The sequence below is a fragment of the Osmerus mordax genome, chromosome 23, assembly GCF_038355195.1.
Source record: "Osmerus mordax isolate fOsmMor3 chromosome 23, fOsmMor3.pri, whole genome shotgun sequence".
In the NCBI taxonomy this organism is placed as follows: domain Eukaryota; kingdom Metazoa; phylum Chordata; class Actinopteri; order Osmeriformes; family Osmeridae; genus Osmerus; species Osmerus mordax.
In genome coordinates, this window is record NC_090072.1 from 7,762,529 (window position 1) to 7,783,676 (window position 21,148).

The window sequence follows — 21,148 nt, forward strand, 5'->3', positions numbered from 1 at the left end:
GTAATCCTGGTAAAACCCACACAATTATTTTATGAATGACCAATTAACTGGGTGCGAAATGTAATAATCCATTCATTTACAATGTATTATATTTGTCACAAATCATTGAAACTAAATGTGGAAACGATGAATTTGTTCGTTGAAAGGATGGAAGACGACGGCGCATTGTGGGCGGTGGCATCTAAACTACTTGGAGCAGCGTAACCAATAAGCATTCAGACTGTTACCAAGAAACATTTGTTTTGCTGTTTATTTCATTTTCAACATCTTAAAGGATTCTCCATTAAGGTTGCACAGCTTGTACTAAACAAGCAAGTTTTGTTTTCTATCTAAAGAACTGATTTGGCAACCACATTTTATTTTTGTTATCCAATTAATAACAGTGAAAAACATTGGAAATAAAAATGAATACAAGAGTATGAAAAACACTTGTTACAGCAACTGTTTGACATACCAGTATATGTATTTAGACATTTTTTTAAGACAAAATACATAACAATACTCTGTCAAGTGCCTGGCAACACAGTGATTAGTTTGGAAAGGAGTCTCCCTTTGAACGAGAATTAAGACATTCATTTTATGTTGAAAAAATCCCAGCTGATAGAAAAACTGACCAGACCAGCTAAGTTGGTGATGCTAGTTATCAGCTTAAAACCATTTCATACTGTTGGTTCTGTTCTAGTGCTTTTCGTCCTTCAGTACTCCTTTAAACTGTAAAGTTATCAGGTAGCCCATAGAATGGTGTTTCCCACCATACACCAAAGCACAACATTTCACATCTTGGTAGCCTAATGGTGTTCCCCATTTTTACATTAAAGCTACCTTTAGTACGACAGTATCCCATTGCGTATTGCACATGATAATACTGTCGCATGACTTACAAACTGACACAATATGCACAGTGCATGTAGGTGTGCATATGAGTGATCTATTTACTGTTCATTACGAGGGTTTAGCTGGTAATTGTTCAGGGTAAGTCCGAATGGCTACACTGGTCAAGCTGATGAACCAGCCACATAACCAGTTTAACCAGCCTAGACAGTCAGCAGACCAGTATTACCAAACACTGGTCTAAGCAGTTTTTTTCAGCAGGGTTTAAGGAGGGGGAAAATCTATCTTACAATTATTATCACTATTATAATACCATTTCTATACATTTATAAAATCATAGTTATTTTCAACGATGCTTAATTCTTTGCTTCTTTATTCTTCATTTTAAGTACACTTACAAACAAAATTGTTATTCAAGTCACTCACACAGTAAATTCCATAATTTTTTGGTGTCAAAACACACACTTGCATATGTACGAACTTGTCAGATCACCAAGTCTATCTAAATTGATTTTTTCTTCTGCAAATGAATCGCCTTTTCTGTATCACATTTTCGGTCATCAAACCACGTTCGCTTTACGGCACAATCATTTGAGCTTTTACCCTCAACAAGTACAGTGTAAGGTGGACTGCTCTGTTCAAACCCAAACACAACAGCCTACGCCATTGTTCCTAACTTAGCAGAAACATGTTATGCTATTTATTCTCTCATGGGCTGAATATTACATACTGAATTAGATTCAGATATGTCCAGTATCAGCATAGGAACAAAGGGGTAGGAATTGTGAATTCCAGCTTTACGTTCAATGAGTTTGATTTTTCCCCCAACTTCCATTTTGTGAGTTTGGTACGATCTGTCTGTTTGTGATGTTTGGGAACCAACTAAAATGAGAGGCCATCTTGAAACTATGATCCACTACAAAAGCACAACAAATAAAAAAAATCTAAAAGTTAATTGCACCATCGTAGAATTTCCATGAGCATAGACTACACAAAACTAAATCAAGGCCCTGGTTTGCAAACCAACAACTATGTTGAAAACCCTGACAAAAGTGAAACAAATACAGTATTCTAGGCCCCTGCTTGATTTGTGTGATAGCAGGTGTGTAGTGGCGGCAGTACTACCTTGTGATTCATACACCCTCAGGCGGAAGAACAGATATGCCCTCGTACACGCAAACAAAACACTGGATCCTTCAGATCATTAGTTAAAGACACTAATCAAAAGAAAAGAAAAATCTGGAGGAAATAAAGAAGAAAAAAGAACCTCTCACGACTTTTTGAAGGCCACCGGTCAGTGTTTTTTTTTTAATAACATTTACTATATTAACTATATATCGGCCATAGTTCACCCCCTTTAAAAAAAGAATGGGTGTGGCCTAGAAGCAAGACTGTGGATGAGGAGAGTACACTACAGTATGTCTCACGGGTCGAGAAAGCGGTTTCGGCACAACATGGTGTATGGGAAGGAGGGTCGACCGCCCCCTCCTCTTCTCTTCACCGAGAGGGAGGGAGAGAGGGAAGGGATGACTGTTACTGAGAGCGCCGGGCCCCGTTCCATTTTGGTCTCTGGTCCCTTTGTCTGTATGCGGTCGGAGTGGCGTCAGCTTCATTCAGCTCTTCTGATAGGAAAAGCTTCAACTGTCTTACCTTGCATTTTTGCTAGGGGCCCCGTTCCAATATGGTGCAAAGGGAGAGGGGGGGGCTCGGGACCGAAATAGAACCGGGAAGATTCCCTGATCCCCCCCCCCAATGGGTCCAGACTGGACTGCAGCCTCCATCCTTGAGATCTCTTAGAACAGAGAGCCAACCATCAGCGTTTGGGGGGGGGGGGGGGGGGGTAGGTGGGGTGTGAAAAGCATTTCGACGAAGCCAGCTTTGGTCTGGGGCACCTTTTCCAGTCTAAGCAGGATGAGGTCAGTAGATCTGGGGGCAGTCATCCCAGCTGCTGCCCTCCTTGGCCTCCCAGTAGCCTCCCTTATAGATGTGTGTGGGTTCACCGGTGGTGGGGTCTTCACAGTGCTCGAACCACAAGGCCTTGTAGTTGTCCTGGTGAGTGCCTGATGATGCAACGAAACTAGCTTTAGTACTTCTGAGAACGATTGAATGTCTGTTGTTTTGTTTTTTTCTCAAGGAGAAGGAATAGTGAGTGCTCAGCTAAAAGAAGTCGCACACGAGAACCCAGTGAGGCCACAGAAAAGTGAATGTGGAAAGAAGTGGAAGAAAAGAGGAAGAGAGAGAGAGGCAAAAGAGGAATACTTGCTTTTCAGAGAGGAGTCAGTAAAAGAGTCCTCATCGATGGCTTTTGGGAGAGAAAAGGGGTCACACACAAAAGTCGTTTTTGGGTTCCCCCCTTCAATTCAACTCTTACTAATGAAACGAGACCGAAACTATACAAAACAAAAAAACAAACAGAGGACTCGAAAGAAAAGCGACGGCATGCAAAGCGGCCTCCGGCTTACCCTCTTCCGATTGGCTGGCGGTGCGCTGGCTGGCCGCCTCGCGCTCCCTCTCCCGGCGGACGCCGCGCTGCTTCTCCTCCAGCCGCTGCTTCTCGGCGTTGGCCTCTTCCCACCGCCCCGCCTCCATCAGCCGCTGGTCGGGGCGGCGGCGGCTGTCGGTAGGGGCCACGCTCTCCTCCATCTCGTTCAGGGTCAACGCCAGAGAGGTGAAGAAGTACATGGTCTCCGCCGCCTCACTGCAGGACGATAAGGAGGGCGACGCCAGTGAGCCCGACAGTGCCGAGAGTTTGGGTCTCTGAACATTGGACCAGCGGCTTGGCGCTTTGGCGCCCCAAAAACGAACAAGGGAGGCATCTTCGAATGACATGTCACTCAAGTCAAGAATGCGTTCAAACATGGCACCCGATGGTTAAACCTCACACGTGATCACATGAGAACTCGAAATTTGACAGGGAGGTGCGAGTGAGACGCCACCTCAAAACGCCCTGTCAGAGAGGAGACGCACACACAGTCGGTACTCACGGCAATGTGTTCTTCTTCCACAGTTCCCTGGCTTTGAGGGTCTGGTAGACTGTCTTCTGTTTGCCTTCTGTGCCGTTCTCTCCTCCCTTGCTGCTCTGCATCACCCTGGAGAACTCCAACTTCTCATCCCAGGTCCCCGACAGCACATAGTGGGCCTTGCCATCCTTGTCCGTCACCACACCAGTCACCTGCATGGGGGGGGAGGGTGGAGACAGAGAGAGAGAGAGACAGAGAGAGACAGACAGAGAGAGACAGACAGAGAGAGACAGACAGAGAGAGACAGACAGAGAGAGACAGACAGAGAGAGACAGACAGAGAGAGACAGAGACAGAGAGAGACAGAGACAGAGAGAGACAGAGAGAGAGACAGAGAGACAGAGAGAGACAGAGAGAGACAGAGAGAGAGAGAGACAGAGAGAGAGAGAGAGACAGAGAGAGAGGAAGTGAGAACGAACAGAAGGCAGAAGGAGGTGGGGTGGGGGGGATTTCTTAAATGGACGTTAAACATCCATCCACGCCCAAACAGAGTAAGCTCCTGTTCAGGTCGGTGTTTCCAAGATGGCGTCCGTGTCTCCTACCTTTCTGGCCACGTCTCTGGAGAAGTAGCTGTAAGGGGCGAACTTGAGGTGGCAGCGGTCCCCTGTGGTGTGGTTCACCACGTCTATCTCTCCTGACTAACAGTGACAAAAACAGAGAGAAATTTATATATCTTCCTACTTGCTTCCGTTCATGATAAATACCTACATTTTGGGCATGATACATTTCTTCAGTGATTGTGTTTTAATCGGCAAGGGTTTGTCGTACCTGGTCGATCCACAGTTTGCCCACTATGATGTTGTGGACCGTGGTGGTCACTTTTTTCCAGGTGTAGTGATTATTGCCCTTCTCAAAGATGGCATGGATGGTTCCTAAACAAAGAAGAATCCCAAAATCCTGAACCTAAGCATGATTCCTCCCCCAATATGTGGACCATTCTCCCTTAAAACTGTAAAAAACCTTTTTCAACAAATAATCTCCACAATCTCATTACCATCTATACCCAACATGTACAAGCATCCATCCCGTAAAGCTCTAAACCTCGCCCCTTTTCCTTTAAAGCTTTGATTGACGGGTATAAATCCCATCCTTTTTCAACTTAAAGGCTGAAAGCTATAAATCCCACCCCCTCCCTGCCCAACATGACACTTAAGCCATGATTAACGAGTATAAATCCCATCCTTATTCAACCTAAAGGCTGAAAGCGATGAATCCCTCCCCCTCCCTACCCAATATGACACTAAAGCCACGATTGATAAGTATGCACCCCACTCTCTCTCTCGCTCACCTAACGGCATGATTGACAGGTATTTGCCCCTGAACTTGCTGGCGACAGCGATCTCCTGCCTCAGGATCCAGCCTCGGTCCGAGATCACATGATGCGCCGCCGCCGGGGGATGATGACTCACCTGGGAGAGGACGGGGCAAAAAAAAAACCTTTACAAGCGCAATCCCACATCTCAGATTAACGCAGGATACCCTCCTACTAACCAGGGAGAGAATCGTTGAATGCGACGGCTAGTCTGCCCTCATGGGATTCATGATTGAGGTTTGGACCACCACTGTCCAATCATGGGATTTGAAGCTTTAATACCTCACGTGGGACTAATCTTATTTTCCACAATACAAAATGTATCGGATTGCCCCTGCCACATTCTCTCGGTCAGAGGGCGATACCTCGCTGTGTCCATCTCGATTCCCTCCCCTCTCCATTCAATTCAAGCCACTTTGTGGATTCCCAACGGGGGCCGATTACCTCACCCCCCCCCCCCCCCACCTCACCTCACCTGCTCACACAGCGAGCAGTAGCCGCTCTCTCTCCGGCGGTCCAGCTCGTACGTCTCCCCCAGCAGGGGGTTGAAGGGCTTGCCGGTGCGGTGCACCGTGGTGGAGTAGGAGGACACGGAGAAGGCCGCCACGTAGCACAGCTGCTCCAGGGAGCTCTGGCACTTGGCCGCCTTGTCCAGCAGCTCGTGGTACTCCAGGTCCTCGGACAGGCGCTGGAGCATGGAGATGGGCTCGTTGAAGTTCACCTGCGGGGGGGAGAAGGAGAAACGGTCGTTTGAGGGGGGGGGGGGGGGGGGGGGGAACGGGGGGAATACGAGTGTGGGTGAGAGGCGGTTGGAGGGGGGGGGGGGGGGGTGGACGCCCTGATACCATCAGATTTAAGACATGATCCCCTTTCACATCGCATCCGATCTATATGTAGGGAGGGAGGTGTCTGCTGTTCTTTTCGATGTTTTCCCTGACGTGACATGTTGCACTTCTGCTTTAATGCGGCTATGTCCTTTGCTCTGGGTTTTCCTGTTCCTGCTCTTAGAATCCTTGTTTTGGATTTTCTCTGGCATCCCTTCTTCCCTTTCCCCTCCAGTGACTTTCGCCACTCACCGGACTCCCATTGCAAAAACAATGTGCTCTTAATGACTTGCCTGGTTAAATAAACGGTTCAATGAAAACGAATAAAACAATAAGAAGGGGCTGGTTCCCTGGCAGAGCGTGTGATGATGAGGGGAGCCGTGTGTGGTACTGACAGGCATGGGGATCTTGGACAGCTCCTTGCCGATGCAGTTCTTCATGATGCTCCACAGGTTCAGAGAGTAGTTGGGCTTGTCGGGGATTCGGGTCCGCCTTTTCCTCACTGGCTCAAGCTCCTGAGACTCTTGATTGATCGCCAGCGGCTGCTCGTCAAGCTGTCAGCCAATGAATAGGGACGAGAGACAGTTGCCATGATTGTGAACGACGGGATTTGGGTATATCCCGATGAAAATATGTTGATGTACAGTAGATATCCACTCATACCAAAGTGTTGTTGAATTTCAAACAGAAGCGAGGAGGTTGAAGAGTCCACTTACAGACTGATCATCAGAGCACATTTCACTGTTGAAGCCACTGACGTTACTACTCGACCTCCTGAAGAAAAAACAGACAAAAACATGAGATTCAGGACAGGATGCCCGATAACTAACGATGACTGAAATGACATTAAGTGGCTTGGAATTATATTACTTGCACTATTAGGAATGATAGCTTTTTGGCGGGTGTATATATTTTTGTAATCATGTAGTCAGCTTGATAGTAAATAAGTCATTTTTTCTATCTTATTCTACACTTGGGTAAGTGCAATCAACTTTATGATATGATTACGAAATATGATAAAAGTTTGTATTCAAGATGATCCCAATCTCCATAATGACTGTCATAAAGTACAAAGCCAAAGATGGATTAACAGGAACAGTGACATGTTGTATTGAATGTGATGCTAGGCTGCTTGTAATTAAATAAGAGCATAGAGAACAGTAAACCTAGATTGAAAGATTAAAATCCATTTAGAAAGGACATTAAGATCAGATATGATCATCATTATAGAGGATATTTTGGGGGATAGTTAGTAATATTACATTTATTCAACATAAGAACCAATTATATATATTTTTCTTTACAACTCATTTGAAACCAAGCATTTAATAGAAATGCCCTGTCTAGCAGGGCTGTACTGGTAGTGGTCTACACAGGGCTGTACTGGCATTGGTCTAGCAGGGCTGTACTGGTAGTGGTCTACACAGGGCTGTACTAGTAGTGGTCTACACAGGGCTGTACTGGCATTGGTCTAGCAGGGCTGTACTGGTAGTGGTCTACACAGGGCTGTACTGGTAGGAGTCTACACAGGGCTGTACTGGTAGGAGTCTACACAGGGCTGTACTGGTATTGGTCTACACAGGGCTGTACTGGTATTGGTCTACACAGGGCTGTACTGGTAGTGGTCTACACAGGGCTGTACTGGTAGTGGTCTGCACAGGGCTGTACTGGTAGTGGTCTACACAGGGCTGTACTGGTAGTGGTCTATACAGGGCTGTACTGGTAGGGGTCTACACAGGGCTGTACTGGTAGTGGTCTGCACAGGGCTGTACTGGTAGTGGTCTATACAGGGCTGTACTGGTAGGGGTCTACACAGGGCTGTACTGGTAGTGGTCTACACAGGGCTGTACTGGTGGTGGTCTACACAGGGCTGTACTGGTAGTGGTCTGCACAGGGCTGTACTGGTAGTGGTCTATACAGGGCTGTACTGGTAGTGGTCTACACAGGGCTGTACTGGTGGTGGTCTACACAGGGCTGTACTGGTAGTGGTCTATACAGGGCTGTATTGGTAGTGGTCTACACAGGGCTGTACTGGTGGTGGTCTACACAGGGCTGTACTGGTAGTGGTCTATACAGGGCTGTATTGGTAGTGGTCTACACAGGGCTGTACTGGTAGCGGTCCACGTACTTGTGGAAATGAGGATCTGCAGGCACGGTGATAAACTCTGGAGCCTCCTCCATGGCGTCGAAAAACTCATTGTCATCGTCCTCATCGCTCCCCTCTCCCTTGCCTGAGACCGAACCTGGAAAAGCAGGAGAACACAGACATGATTCTGCTGCGTTAGCTTCTGAACTGGTACCCTGCATGAGGCCAGCATCCACTGATACTACTGCATGTCTGAATGCCATCCACGAAGTCAGAGATGAGAATTCATCTTATTAGAAGTTATATTATTGTTGCTTGCTTTTCTACAGGTACACTCTTGCACTTTTTGAGGTTCATGTTGTTTAATTGTAACTTGTTTAACTGCATGCTCTTATGGTTCTTCCCATTGGCACTTATTTGGTTTCCACAATGTATGCTTCATGTTTTGGCTACCCGCAATGTTTTTGGGGCTATCTCGTTGTTATGATCAGTGACCTATGCACTTTTGTAAAGCTCTCTCTTGGAAGTCGCTTTGGATAAAAGCGTCCACTAAATGTATAAATGTCAATGGAAGTCAGGGGTTGCCCTCCTGGGGTCTCTCACCCTTGCTGTCCGTGGAGGTGTTGACCTGCGAGGCTCCCCGGAAGGCTCTCTCCAGGTTGTTGTGCTGCTTGGCCAGCTGCTCCAGGGTCTCCTCCAGCCTCACCCTCTGGTCCCTCTCCACCTGCAGAGCCTTCTGCCAGCGCTTGCTGTGGCCCTGAGCCAGGGCCAGGAAGTCTCGGCACGCCTGAGGGATGAAAGGAACCTGTGGTGAGAAACATTACTCGGAAACTCCCGTCTTTCGGAGAGAGGGAATTATTGGGAACGTTACACCAATATATGATACAAGAATGATACTTGATAGCCGTGGAAACAGCCAGGCTGACTTGTGCTTGGACCAACAAATGTTCGCTCCTGTCCCAGGCGGTCCGGTCAAGGGTTAGTAAAACTGCACTGTGTGGGGGGGGGGGGGTCGTCACACTCACGTTGATCATGGCGTTGGAGGTGATGCGGAACAGCGTGGCTCTCTCGGTCACCTGGCGGATCTTATCCCCGGCCTCGCCTGTCAGACGCAAGCTGTCCAGCTCAGACAGAGACCTGGAGGGCAGGCGGCAAATAAACACGAGGACCCCTGAAACCGGGAAGTGCTCAACCAATCCTAGCACTGATTACACAACCTATGCAGTGGTCAGTTCGTTACCTTGCCATACAATTACAGCATATCGTAAGATAAACAAGAACTAGAAGTGGACAGTTCTAACAGTTTTATAGTGATTAATGCTAAGGAACGGCCTGCATATACTGGCATATTGAAATGTAATTTCCTTGCATTGAAAATATGTCTGGGGAGAGACGCTACTCATCTTCTGTCCCACCTCTGCTCAGAGCGTTCGACTTCAGACTGACCTCTGGAGGGCGGAGCCGTGTTTGGAGATGAGGTCGTTGCACGTGCTCAGATCTTCCACCTTGCTGCCCAGTGTCCGGAGCGTGGACTGGACCTCGGAGCTCTGCGCCCCCCCGCTCTGCCCCGGCGGTGCCGAGCCGGAGGACGGGGAGAAGTCATCCCCCGAGTCATCTGAGGGAGGGGGTGGAGGTTTGGGAAGAGACTCGGGTTAAGCGACGCTTCGCATTTCACACTGGCATCTCCTCGATCGCTGGTCTTAATGGAGAACTTGTGTCCATACTTAAAGAGCATGTGAAGATGAATGCCAATGTCAAACTTAAAATCCGGTATACCAAAAGTTGCCTTGGAGCATAACTTGCAACTACTATTTACATGAACAATAATCTAGATCCAGTCTTGATCCTTCCAGCTCCCTCTCTCATCCCCCCAGGATCTCCTACCAGACTCGGCCTGCATGCGTGCAGCCTTGGCCTTGGCCAGCTCCAGGGCGGTGATCCAGCGCTGGCGCTCCACCTCGCAGCTCGCCTTCAGGTGGTACGTCTGCGCCCCGCCGTTGGAGATTACGAAGTTGCAGGCGTCGTCCACGGCAATGGTTGCCGTGGCCAGGTTGATGGTGCCCCGACACGTGTGGCCCATCTCCGCTTGGGTCCTGGTGGGATCGGAGACCAGCGCTTGTTCAGTATGGAGGTACTGATGACTGGACTCCCCCCCCCCCTCCACAGGTGGTCATTTGATGGTGACAGTTTGATTTACTTAAAGAGACGATGTGGCTTGCCAACACGACTACGAACCATGGTGGATACTAATGAAGCATTGGATCAAAATGTGTTCAATCCCAAACATTTGACAGGCATATACAATGTATATTCCACACAATACATTATACGGTGGTGATAATGTTTTATTATAATGTTGTATTACGGTTATTTGGCATTTTAAAATCATACCTGTAGTACGACAACAAGCCATTGCTCAGGACAAACCACCGCCGCTGGTATCCCTTGATGTAATTAGTCCATTTAAACACCCAGCCTTTGTATGTGTCACCAGCAGGGGTTGGAGTGGGGGTCTTCGGCTCCGACATCACTGCCCCCCTAATCACTGTACTGTGATTGGGCGACAAAGAAATAATTTGTATCAATAAACTGCCTTGCATATGCAGCTATTGAATTGAGCATGTACCCTCAAAATGTAGTGTCATTAGCAATGCCAGGCACTGATATATTGTCAGTGATAGAGGCAACCATTTGGTAATGTTGACTTTAAGCAAAGATCAAAGGGCAAACCTTAGTGTTGCATCACAAGACATTCTAAAAGCAATAATCAAGACAATTTGATAGATAATTGCTCCAACTAGCTAGCCAGCATTCATAAGCCTACACAGCAAGTCAAATACGTATAGGTAAGGTAGTTCCATACAAGCTAAATAGTTTACAAAACAAGTAAGATTTAAAGATTAAAGATTTAAGATTTAAATTGTTAACTATGTAACTTATGAATTACGATGCTAAGTAGCTAGCTGAATAGAGAAACATAGTCTTAACCGTCAGATGTAGGTGAAATACAAATAGCCTACATCATATACTTAACTTTCAATTAGTATCCTTGTAAAAACGCCACTAAAGAATGTATAAATTGACTACTGATATATTTTCAACAACTTAGCTAACGTCAAACAACGCCCAAATTAAGGGGGGTGGGGAGGGATGATGTCTGATTGTATGGTACAGTATACGTTCCCAAGCTAATAGTTAAGGCTACCTACTACCATGATCGCTAGATGCGGGCGTCATACTTGACTCTCCATTGCTTGGAATAGCAAGCGCAACTAGCCTCGGTAAATGTGGGCAATGACCTTTCCTTCTTTAGAAAGACAGGAAAGCTAGCTCGCTCAGTCGACGACAGTGTTCACTTAAAATCATCTGGCTACTTAATGTCACAGCACAGTAAAATTATTAGGAAAAGAACAGTTATCCTTCTATGTACTCTGACAAACAGACGCTAAGGCCGTCCTATACATAGCCAAATGCTAGGAAAGCTAGCAAGCTAACTATGTTTACCTTGACGTGTCCGAAATGTGAGATCAGGCAACCAGACACCCGGTGAAGTCACGGCTAACTTTGACACCCATATGCTAACAAACAAGCTGGCTAAACGCTAAAGCGTAACGTATGCATTGAACTCAAACCAAAATAGCTAACTAGATTTGCATACAGAAATGTACACCAAAAGTGCTAAATATTGTTTTAAAGCCTCATATTGCCTTAATTTCGACATACATCTACAGGCTAGCTAGCTACATCTAACTAGACTAACGTTAGCCCGTAGGTTAACACCCGGTGCCACACTCTTCAACTTCCTCCAAGAAGTCTGGAGCAATGAGTTCCTCCTGAAGTCATTTTTGCTCGAAATAGTCGGTCTGGAGGTGCTAGATTGAAATATTGAAGTACAGAATAGTTCTCGCTTTTATATAATTATTTGAAGACATCACACATGACAAGACAACAGAAACAGCCAGCTCAAAAATAAATTAGTCAGATGCGGTAATGAGAATAACATAATGAACATCAAATTGAATACAAATGTTATGTCCTGTACTGTACACTTCCATGGTTTCTTGTTTACTAAACTAGCTAGCTAGAGATATGTGTTATGTATGGCAAAATTGAGGTCCAACGTGATATTTTATGATTTCAGATGAAGATTGTTGAGACAAAGCGTGTTTTAATAACCTATCGTGCTTAATGAAACTACACATTGATTAGTCTTTGGGCAGAACACCCACTAGATGGGGGTAAACTGACGTTCAATAAATTTCGAACAATTATTGTTTGACGAACGAGAATATAAATTTTGTGTTTGTAGTTTTCAATCAAATCGATTGATATTAAACAACTTGAAAGATTAGTTGAATAAGAAAGTACTTTTACAAAATAAAAATGCGACTCCGGTGGGACTCGAACCCACAACCTTTGAATTGCATTGCTAATGCTAGCCTAGAAGTCCAATGCGCTATCCATTGCGCCACGGAGCCACCTGTTGCATTGGGCGAGAACGGATGTTTTAAAGCTGTTAAGAGAGACAGGTTTATGACGTTTTCATTCATAGGAGCGAACCGTGGAAACATAATTACAAGGGCAGGGCAGGGTATTATTGGTATTTATTCACTGTATTAGCTGATAACCATTTTGATTCCAAGCTTATATTTGTTAGATAGTTTGTCTTATACAGCTTTTGTAGATATCTTGTGTAGAAAAGCAAGCTGGCATAATACAGTTTGAATCCGATCTTCCAAAGGGTTTTCTTTAAGGGTAACGTCAGGTGTGATGTTGATGAAGTGCTGTGGCCTAGAGAGGAGAGACTGGATGCCAAATAACACCATATCTAATGTTTTACAGTCTATGGTCCGGAGGCATACGCCTACCAAATGTCAATTTATACAATCCCATTAGCGAGATAATTTAGCCAGAGAGAGAGAAGGAGAGGGGAGAAAGAGAGAGAGGAGAAAGAGAGAGAGAGACTCGAACCTGAAACTTTCGAAATCCCATCATTTTGTCTAGGCTATTGTATTTCATTATAGTGGCTTCCATCTAACGCACGCACGTACAGGATTAGACCCTCCAATTTCTGAACTGGAGGGACTTGGGGGTTACTATCTGGATGGACGTGGTTCATTCTCATAACATCCTTTGTTGTTACAGAACAGATTGGTGAGTGCTCCCTGCTGGTTCTCCAACAACCATAATGCTCTATATCTAATGCTGTATATGTCAGGGTCAGCCCAGACAGAGCCAGATAGCAATGTAAAAAATGAAATAAAATGCATTTCTCTCTCTCTCTCTCTCTTTTGACGTGTATAGGCCTAGCATGACCAAACATTAATTTACATGGACAATTTAATAATGGCTATGTAGCACTGGATCATTATAACTCGTGAAAATGTTGAATATGATTTAACCCAGGTCAGATCGCCTTTGGATAATAAACCATATAGTTCCAATAATTGTCCAATCCGAAAAGAAACAGTTGAAAAATGCGATGGAAACAACAACGCCATCTCCACCATATCCTGTCAGGAGCGGAAGTCTGGAATTCTAGTCCAAACGTTAATCATTTCCAACACGAAGTGCGCACTGTCAGCATCATCTCTGTTCTATCGCACGCCCATTCGTCGGTTAGTGTTCCCTTTCGTATTTAATAGGCGTTGATTTAACCTAACTATATTGTATTGGACATGCTTGCTGAGGACATATATTTTAACAGATATAGGATTTTTTATAATCAGCGAAATAGAAAATAGTTGTACATCGGGAGTTATCTTTTGTGGTTGTTTTAGCGTATGCATGTCTAGTAACATTTCTTCACTGACATCGTTGTAGGTCGGCCGTGTGTAACCGCTTCACGGACATAGGAAAGGATTAAGTTACTGCTTGTGGCGGATTAATTGATCAGCGCTTGCCCTGGTCGGGTGTTTGGCCTTTTTTTCAATTTAAAGATTGCTTGTTATCAAGGAAGCCAACAGTAAGTGTACAAATGTCTTTAGTCTGTGTGGATTACGTCGCCTAATTTAGAGCTACCGCATTTACAACGCTTCCATTCTCCACTTCAAAAATGCATCCCATTTCCTGACTCGACTTCACCTTCATTTTGAGGATGTGATCATGTAAATGTGTTAATTTGCAAAGTAGCCTATACATTGTCTACCTAGTGATATTTCTTCCACGCATTCAAATGGTTTGTGTGAACATCCAACCAACACCCGAATTAGCACTGGACATGGAAGGCACTTGTCAACATAATATTGTTGTAGGCCAACAAGGCTCGCTGGCTAGTCTTGTGGGGTACATTGTAGCAAGCTTGACAACTGTAAAAACATTAGGTAGAAGCCTCAAATATATTGAATTCCTGCCTTCACTCAGTGGTCATCCATGCCCCCCCCCCCGCCCCCCTTCTCCCCCGACTGTTGGTCTGTTTTGGTTTCAGGCAGATCATGCCCTTTTGTCCAGTGAGCCATGACTATTCTTTAGAACTGGCTCACAGCATGTGAGAATTTGGCTGATGTTATGAATGACTCACTGTCTACCCTTTCCATTAAAACTTGCAAATGTTGCAGAACTATTGTAAAAAAACAAAAAAAGTTTGTTAATGATTTTAATATTTTGTGCTTTACTCTCCTCTTTTTATGGAATAGTCTACAAAAAACTGCACTAAACACTTGATTGAGATATATTAATGTATTAGTGGTTCTTCTGAAATGGTTTAAAATTGCATTAATGTAACTTATACTGTAGACTACAACTAGCACCACTTACTAACTCCAGTGGTCTGTCAACTCCAGTCGCATTTTCCCAGTACAGAGCACAAGTTGACTCGAAACGTGTATCTGAATGTCGTGTTATTGAGGACTAACTGTATACGTCTGTGTGTGGCTCTCCACAGTCATGTCATTCCGGAGAGGCGTGGTCCGACAGAGTAAGTTCAGACACGTCTTTGCCCAGGCGTGGAAGACGGAGCACTGCATCGATGATGTGAGAGTGTCGCGCGTCACGTGGGACGGACCCCTCTGCGATGTAAACCCCAAGTTCATAGCTGTGATTATCGAGGCTGGTGGAGGAGGGTCGTTCCTCGTGCTACCAATCAGCAAGGTCTGTGTTTGACCACTTCTGACCTGCTAGACCCTATTCATAGTGTTAACGCATTCTGTATTGGAGAGTATTCGATACATCTCAAGTTTCTCATCTCAATTCTGGTTCCGTACTGTTTACGGATTTGCAGTGTTTGCATTTAGCAAAAGTTAAAAAAAAAAATTCAGCAACTCCTATTTGTCCACTAAGGTTTTACTGCGTTAATTGGACGCAGACATTGCATAGGGCATAGGTGTAATGTGGTTAGACCTGTCATAGAAAACTGCCCCTTTAGTGAGTTTTACAAATTCTTGTGAACTCATGAGGTGACAGTGCATATTCATTTTCACCAAGCCCAGTAACTCTGTGTCTCTAATGCAGAGTGGCAGAATTGACCAGTCGGCTCCTACTGTGTGTGGACATGCGGCCCCCGTGTTGGACATCCAGTGGTGTCCCCACGATGACAACATCATCGCAAGTGCCTCAGAAGACTGCAGCGTGAAGGTACAGGACAGAAACGTTGTCCCTTCTGAGCCCCCATGTAGTCCGTTGACTGTCTCGACTCGTGCGTTTTTCTTTCCGTCAGTATGTTTCTGTTCCTTGTTAAAGAGCTTCATCCCCGTTCTCCGATAGGTGTGGCAGATCCCTGACGGGGGCTTGACCGCACCAATGACTGAGGCCTTGGTGACGCTGGAGGGACACAGTAAACGGGTTGGCATCCTGGCCTGGCACCCCACAGCTTTTAACATCCTCCTCACCGCAGGTAACCTTATCAGACTACATCTCTGTTAGTGGGCTGGCAATATGGCCACCGCATCCTGTACTGATATACCATTGCGTGGGTTTGCACTAACAAAACCTCCTGCATAACAGTACAACGTTTGCTTCAAGGTGAACATGCTTTTGTAGTGCTTTCCAGACTTTTTTTTTTTTAAAGCAGCATTGTTATTTTCAGCATTCTTTAGTGGACTGAATTTCAAACTTGTATTTTCTTGCCATAACTTTTAAATGCATTTTAGGAAGGTGAGGGACATCTCTAAACTCACTGTTGGTGGTGTTGCATGACAGCCAATTCCTTACTCCGCATTATGCAAGAAAGGAATCAAATGTCTGTAACCAACAGCCTGCAATGCAAGGCTATAAAGAGAACTTGCGGTGGTTAATGCTGACATGCTGAGTCAAAGTTCTCCTAAGAAACCCTAATTACAGTCCGATGTTTGGATTTGGTAAATTGAACTCAAAACAAACACATGTCTTGTCTGTGACTTGGAATTGACTCCTTATCACCCTGTGAGTGGTTATATATTCATTAGTCCCACATATCTGACTTTTGGATAAATTAAGTTTGCACCGAGAGAAAGAAAAAAACGTTTGGGTCATTAGATATCTCTTTTTTTTTTTTTTTTTCAAGATGCGTATTTAAGCATCTCTTGGGTGTTTCTGTGTCCAGGCTGTGATAACCTGGTGTGTGTGTGGGACGTGGGGACTGGGGAGTTGGTGTATCAGCTGGGCGATGCCCACCCAGACCTGATCTACAGCGTCGGCTGGAACAAGGATGGCAGTGCCATCTGCACGGTGTGCAAGGACAAGGCTCTGCGCGTCATCGACCCCCGTCGGGGGACTGTTCTCAAGGTGCCCCCACCACCCTCACACCATGATTATGTTTAGAGCACCAACTAAAAAGTTTAATTAAGTGGAAGCAACAACTTGAAACAGAAATTGTTTGTTTGTCCTTGATTTTGCACAAGACTAAAGAGGAGGTGGTCTGTATATGTAGCTATCGTATCAGAATTATTGTACCTTGTCATACCCCTTTTCCACCAATGCGTTTTAGGTGCTGGTTTGGAGCCAGTGCTTGAACCAGTTCTTTGCTTTTCGACAGCTTAAGAACTGGCTAATAACCTGAAAAACTGGTTCCAATTTATCCCCAAAAGAGAGCTGGACTAGACGACCTGCGAGAGAACTGCTTTCCACAAGGGGGTTACTGTGACAATATGACCAACAAGACCAACAGAAACTACTGGCATAAAAAAAAAAAACATAGCTAGCTGTACTAGTAGCCTACAATACGGACTTTAAAACAAAGTAGCAGTGGTCCGTGGAGGAACTTTTTTTTTCCTTGCCCTGTGGCGTAATGATGTGGCTCTGTGCTGACTCTAGCCTGTGGAAAAGCAAACCGGTTCTTGGAAGGCTCACAAGTTGAACCAGCTCCGAACTGGCTCTAGCACCAGCTCCCGGTTCACGTTGGTGGAAAAGGGGTATCAGTGGACTTGCTCATTGCGATATTGCGATTTGACACTGGTGACCCTTCATAAGAGCTTGGATGTTGTCACTTTTGTCAGGTAAGAGAGAAGGTCCATGATGGCACACGGCCAATGAGAGCCGTCTTCCTCTCGGACGGGAAGATCCTGACCACCGGGTTTAGCCGCATGAGCGAGAGGCAGATGGCCTTATGGGATACGGTACAGTCAAATACAATCCCTCTCAGTCAGGTGGTAATGCATTGTAGAATGTGTCAGATACATCAAATATATTTGTATTTGTCTTGTGTAGAAGGATCTTTCTGAGCCAATGGCAGTTCAGGAGATGGACACCAGTAATGGTGTTCTCCAACCCTACTATGACCCTGATACCAACATGATCTACTTGTGTGGAAAGGTACACTGCACTCACCTTACTAACATAGCACTTATTCCTGGAGCTAGTAGTGTGTTTACTTAGGATACACCCCTCCAGGGACTTTGGTTCAGCCCATAATCTGTTGATCTCTGTCAGGGGGACTGCACCATCCGGTATTTTGAGGTGACCGACGAGTCGCCATACGTTCACTTCCTCAGCCTGTACAGTAGCAAAGAGCCTCAGCGCGGAGCTGGATTCCTCAGAAAACGGGGCGTGGATGTCAACAAATGTGAGATTGCCAGGTAAGCAGGTTTTACAGCACTTTCGTTGCCCTTGATCAAAATGACCTCTTTTGTTTATTGTTCACTTGTGTACTTCCTTTTGTATGTTCTGCTGTGATTCATTGTTCTCTTTTCCATGCAGGTTCTACAAGCTGCATGAAAGAAAAGTGGAGCCTATCGCTATGACAGTACCACGCAAGGTAACACGAGACCCAGACCGTGAATGATTAACCATTTAATTTGACCCTAAGTTTATGAATGACTTTCTCACAGTCACATTTTTAGCAATGCCAGCGTATCCTGGGGTCATCCTCCCTTCTCTCTCACTCTTGCCTCCAGTCAGATCTGTTCCAAGGTGACCTGTACCCAGACACAGCTGGGTTGGAGCCCTCTCTCCTGGCCGAAGAGTGGATCGCTGGACAGGATGCGCCACCCCTGCTGGTCTCCCTGAGCGGGGGATACTCTGCTCCCCCTTCCAAGCACAGAGACATCCTCAAGAACAAGCCCAAGTTGACATCACAGGGGTCCGGGGCGGGGTCTGCTTCCACCCCTCAGCAGGTCACCAACACCCCCCCGCCCACACACGTCGCCAGGGACACAGAGAGTGAATGGGCGGGGCAGCCGAAGGTAACCAGAGAGGCAGATGGGGTATCTGACCGAGTAAAGAGAGAGGTGAGAAATGTGCCGATGTGTCACGTCTGGGATTTAGGACAAACTGCAGTGTGATCCTTCCATCCCTTATAACCATGACATGGGTTGTCTTTATTCCAAACCATAAATAAATAACCGACTTCATTTTTCTATTCCATTCCCTTCTGTACCCTCTTTCTTTCCCTCATCTCTCTTTCCCCTCTCCTGGCCCAGGAGGAGGTGCTGAGCGAGGTGCTGGCGGAGGTGAAGGCCCTGCGCTCGGTGGTGCTCGCCCAGGGCCAGAGGATTGAGCTGCTGGAGAGGCAGCTGGCACGCATTGAGGACGGGGAAGTATGAAGGCGTGGGGCCGGAGGCGGCGGGGGCGCCACTACACCCAAAGGGCATTCTGATGTCACTCCATAGACCATAGCCTTACTAGAATCAGCAGTACCTTAAGCTGTGTGCGCGCGAGTGGGAGAATGTAGTTTTGAAGTGTAGCTCAGTGACCAACTGAATCACAGTTGCCGAGAACCAGGTCAGGAGTTGTGTATGAGCATAGGTCAATTACAACCCTTTAGATGCCGCATTGATTAATGGGGGGGGGGGGGGGGGGGTTAAGGGATATCATCTGCATACAGCATTAGTTGACATTACCTGTGGTATGATATTAAAATGTTATGAAGAAACATATAGTGATATCCTACTTGAGGGGGCACAGTTAAGAATCAGTGCATTCTGCAAATGTCATAAAAAATGTGGTATACATATTTAGCGGTACAAAAACATCCCTTTTACACAGGCCATCTTAAGTTTCAGTGTCAAAGGGATATTTTTACATTTGGCTTAAATCTGAATGAATGTACTGTACAGTGCAAATCATTCATACCATATACAGAACTGTGTGTACACCCTCAGTAAGAAATAAATCCCTCACAGTGTATTATAAATCAGGTAGATACAGCTGCTAATTGTGATGTAATATCAGACTTAATAATTAATTCTGTCTTCTTTTACATTTATACATTAATGGCTTTTTCAATAATCGTTTTTGATTAAGACACTTTTACTACAAATTATTGAAGAGAATGAGACTTAAGTGAAAAGGTAGTTGGTTGTATGTTGTAAATCTTTCTGTGGGATCTTTTTTTACTTTCAAAAGTTGAAGGTGATTCATGCTCAGCTTTTTACTTCCTGAATGTGTATGTAATACATGTAACAGGCACACTTTGTGGCATCATACTGTACATGATGATCATTTGTGATGTCATAAGGGGCAAATAGGTAGCACTGACCATAAAGATGACTTTATTTAAGTAAATGGATGATCATTTGTGTTGTCATAAGGGGCAAGTAGGTAGCACTGACCATAAAGATAGTCTATCTATTTAAGTGGATGGGATCAAGCTCAAACATGGTACAAAAAGTACAGCCTCCATTATGCCAAACAGGTTTTGAGTCCATCAATGTCCATAGACAGTAAAACAACTGACATGGCAGAATTATGGTTTATGCAATTGCCAACTTAGAGGTTGTGTCCTAATTTAGTAAGAAACTGATGTGCAGCATCACACCCGATAAATTATACGTATGAATGACACATTTATTTGTTTGGCACTCAGATGGCCTTAGTAAACTGCCTAGGTAACTATCAAATATACATTTGCTTTTCCAGTTGCTTCCATTCTATTGACCTATTCCATAGAACATCATAAACTGATACAATCCTAAATGACAGCTTGTTAAATTGAGTTCAAGAAAGGTATTGCCCAAAACAATGTGTTCTAAGTAGGATTATGTTACTATCTTAAAAACCACAAGTGCTTCACAGCACTGAACTAAAATTGTTACAATGAAATGTAAGTTGTTGTTTTTTTACTGTTTGAATGATGTAATCCAAGTCTGTAGAACCTAATTGTTTTAGACTAATCTAGAGGCAGCTGTTGTATTTGTGATTTAGAATGGAAAAGGTGTGCGATGCTTGTCTGTTGGACAGAACTGCAGAAATAAACAAAAATAGAAAGTTATGATTTTTGCAATTCTCACTTACCTCGCCCTTCGGTGAAGGGATAGCTATTTTGGGTACCTTTCACAGGTTTCTTCCTTGATTATTTACATGATTAACTTCTCTTTATGCACTGACCGTCCTACAATTATTATTTGTGTGTGGTCATAAAACAATAAAGTGACACTGCACTGTGCAACTCCAATAAACACTCCTTCCCTATTTGTGTTTGTATGTTGGCTTTTTATTACCATAATGTTACAGTGTGAATCAACTGAGGCCATTTGTGGTTTGTCTATGTAGATGTTACATGTTGTTGGTTAATTAATGTGAGACAGACCCCCCCTGTGGCCACAGTGGCCATGATCAGGTTTATTTTCATTGACAAGAAACAGCTGTAGTTAAGAATATAATTGGTTCGAGTATGTCATAAATTTGTTGTTGAAGTTTGCATTTTTCACTGAAGTTATCTGCAG

General features: G+C 44.9%; 2 protein-coding genes and 1 non-coding gene across 8 annotated transcripts; 1 reads left to right on the forward strand and 2 right to left on the reverse strand.

The window, feature by feature from the left end:
• Positions 1 to 232: 232 nt before the first annotated feature.
• LOC136967544 (oxysterol-binding protein 1-like) lies at positions 233 to 11,846 on the reverse strand. Of its 2 annotated transcripts, XM_067261371.1 has the most exons (17): positions 11,577 to 11,846; positions 10,464 to 10,622; positions 9,957 to 10,165; positions 9,519 to 9,687; positions 9,098 to 9,209; positions 8,676 to 8,859; positions 8,115 to 8,229; positions 6,703 to 6,760; positions 6,382 to 6,540; positions 5,633 to 5,883; positions 5,139 to 5,254; positions 4,619 to 4,722; positions 4,393 to 4,488; positions 3,816 to 4,003; positions 3,294 to 3,529; positions 3,095 to 3,133; positions 233 to 2,891 (listed from the first exon to the last, which is right to left on the reverse strand). In XM_067261371.1, exons 2-17 carry the CDS (start codon positions 10,598 to 10,600, stop codon positions 2,749 to 2,751), a joined length of 2,316 nt encoding a protein of 771 aa, XP_067117472.1. In that variant the 5' UTR covers positions 10,601 to 10,622; positions 11,577 to 11,846; the 3' UTR covers positions 233 to 2,748. The 2 variants fall into 2 exon arrangements, with proteins under 2 accessions (XP_067117472.1, XP_067117473.1); XM_067261372.1 differs by lacking the exon at positions 3,095 to 3,133.
• A 612-nt stretch (positions 11,847 to 12,458) lies between these two features.
• Positions 12,459 to 12,550, reverse strand: trnar-ucu (transfer RNA arginine (anticodon UCU)). The gene is given in 2 exon segments: positions 12,459 to 12,494; positions 12,514 to 12,550. It is a non-coding gene; the product is annotated as a tRNA-Arg (tRNA).
• A 1,102-nt stretch (positions 12,551 to 13,652) lies between these two features.
• On the forward strand, positions 13,653 to 20,896 carry coro1b (coronin, actin binding protein, 1B). Of its 5 annotated transcripts, XM_067261437.1 has the most exons (14): positions 13,676 to 13,690; positions 13,896 to 14,037; positions 14,956 to 15,161; positions 15,522 to 15,644; positions 15,774 to 15,903; positions 16,591 to 16,772; positions 17,483 to 17,602; positions 17,694 to 17,798; positions 17,916 to 18,061; positions 18,183 to 18,240; positions 18,380 to 18,721; positions 18,908 to 19,951; positions 20,025 to 20,429; positions 20,460 to 20,896. In XM_067261437.1, exons 3-12 carry the CDS (start codon positions 14,958 to 14,960, stop codon positions 19,025 to 19,027), a joined length of 1,530 nt encoding a protein of 509 aa, XP_067117538.1. In that variant the 5' UTR covers positions 13,676 to 13,690; positions 13,896 to 14,037; positions 14,956 to 14,957; the 3' UTR covers positions 19,028 to 19,951; positions 20,025 to 20,429; positions 20,460 to 20,896. The 5 variants fall into 5 exon arrangements, with proteins under 5 accessions (XP_067117539.1, XP_067117538.1, XP_067117536.1 ...); XM_067261438.1 differs by lacking the exon at positions 13,896 to 14,037 and having other exon boundaries at positions 13,653 to 13,690; XM_067261435.1 differs by lacking the exon at positions 13,676 to 13,690 and having other exon boundaries at positions 13,703 to 14,037.
• The last annotated feature ends 252 nt before the right edge of the window (positions 20,897 to 21,148 follow it).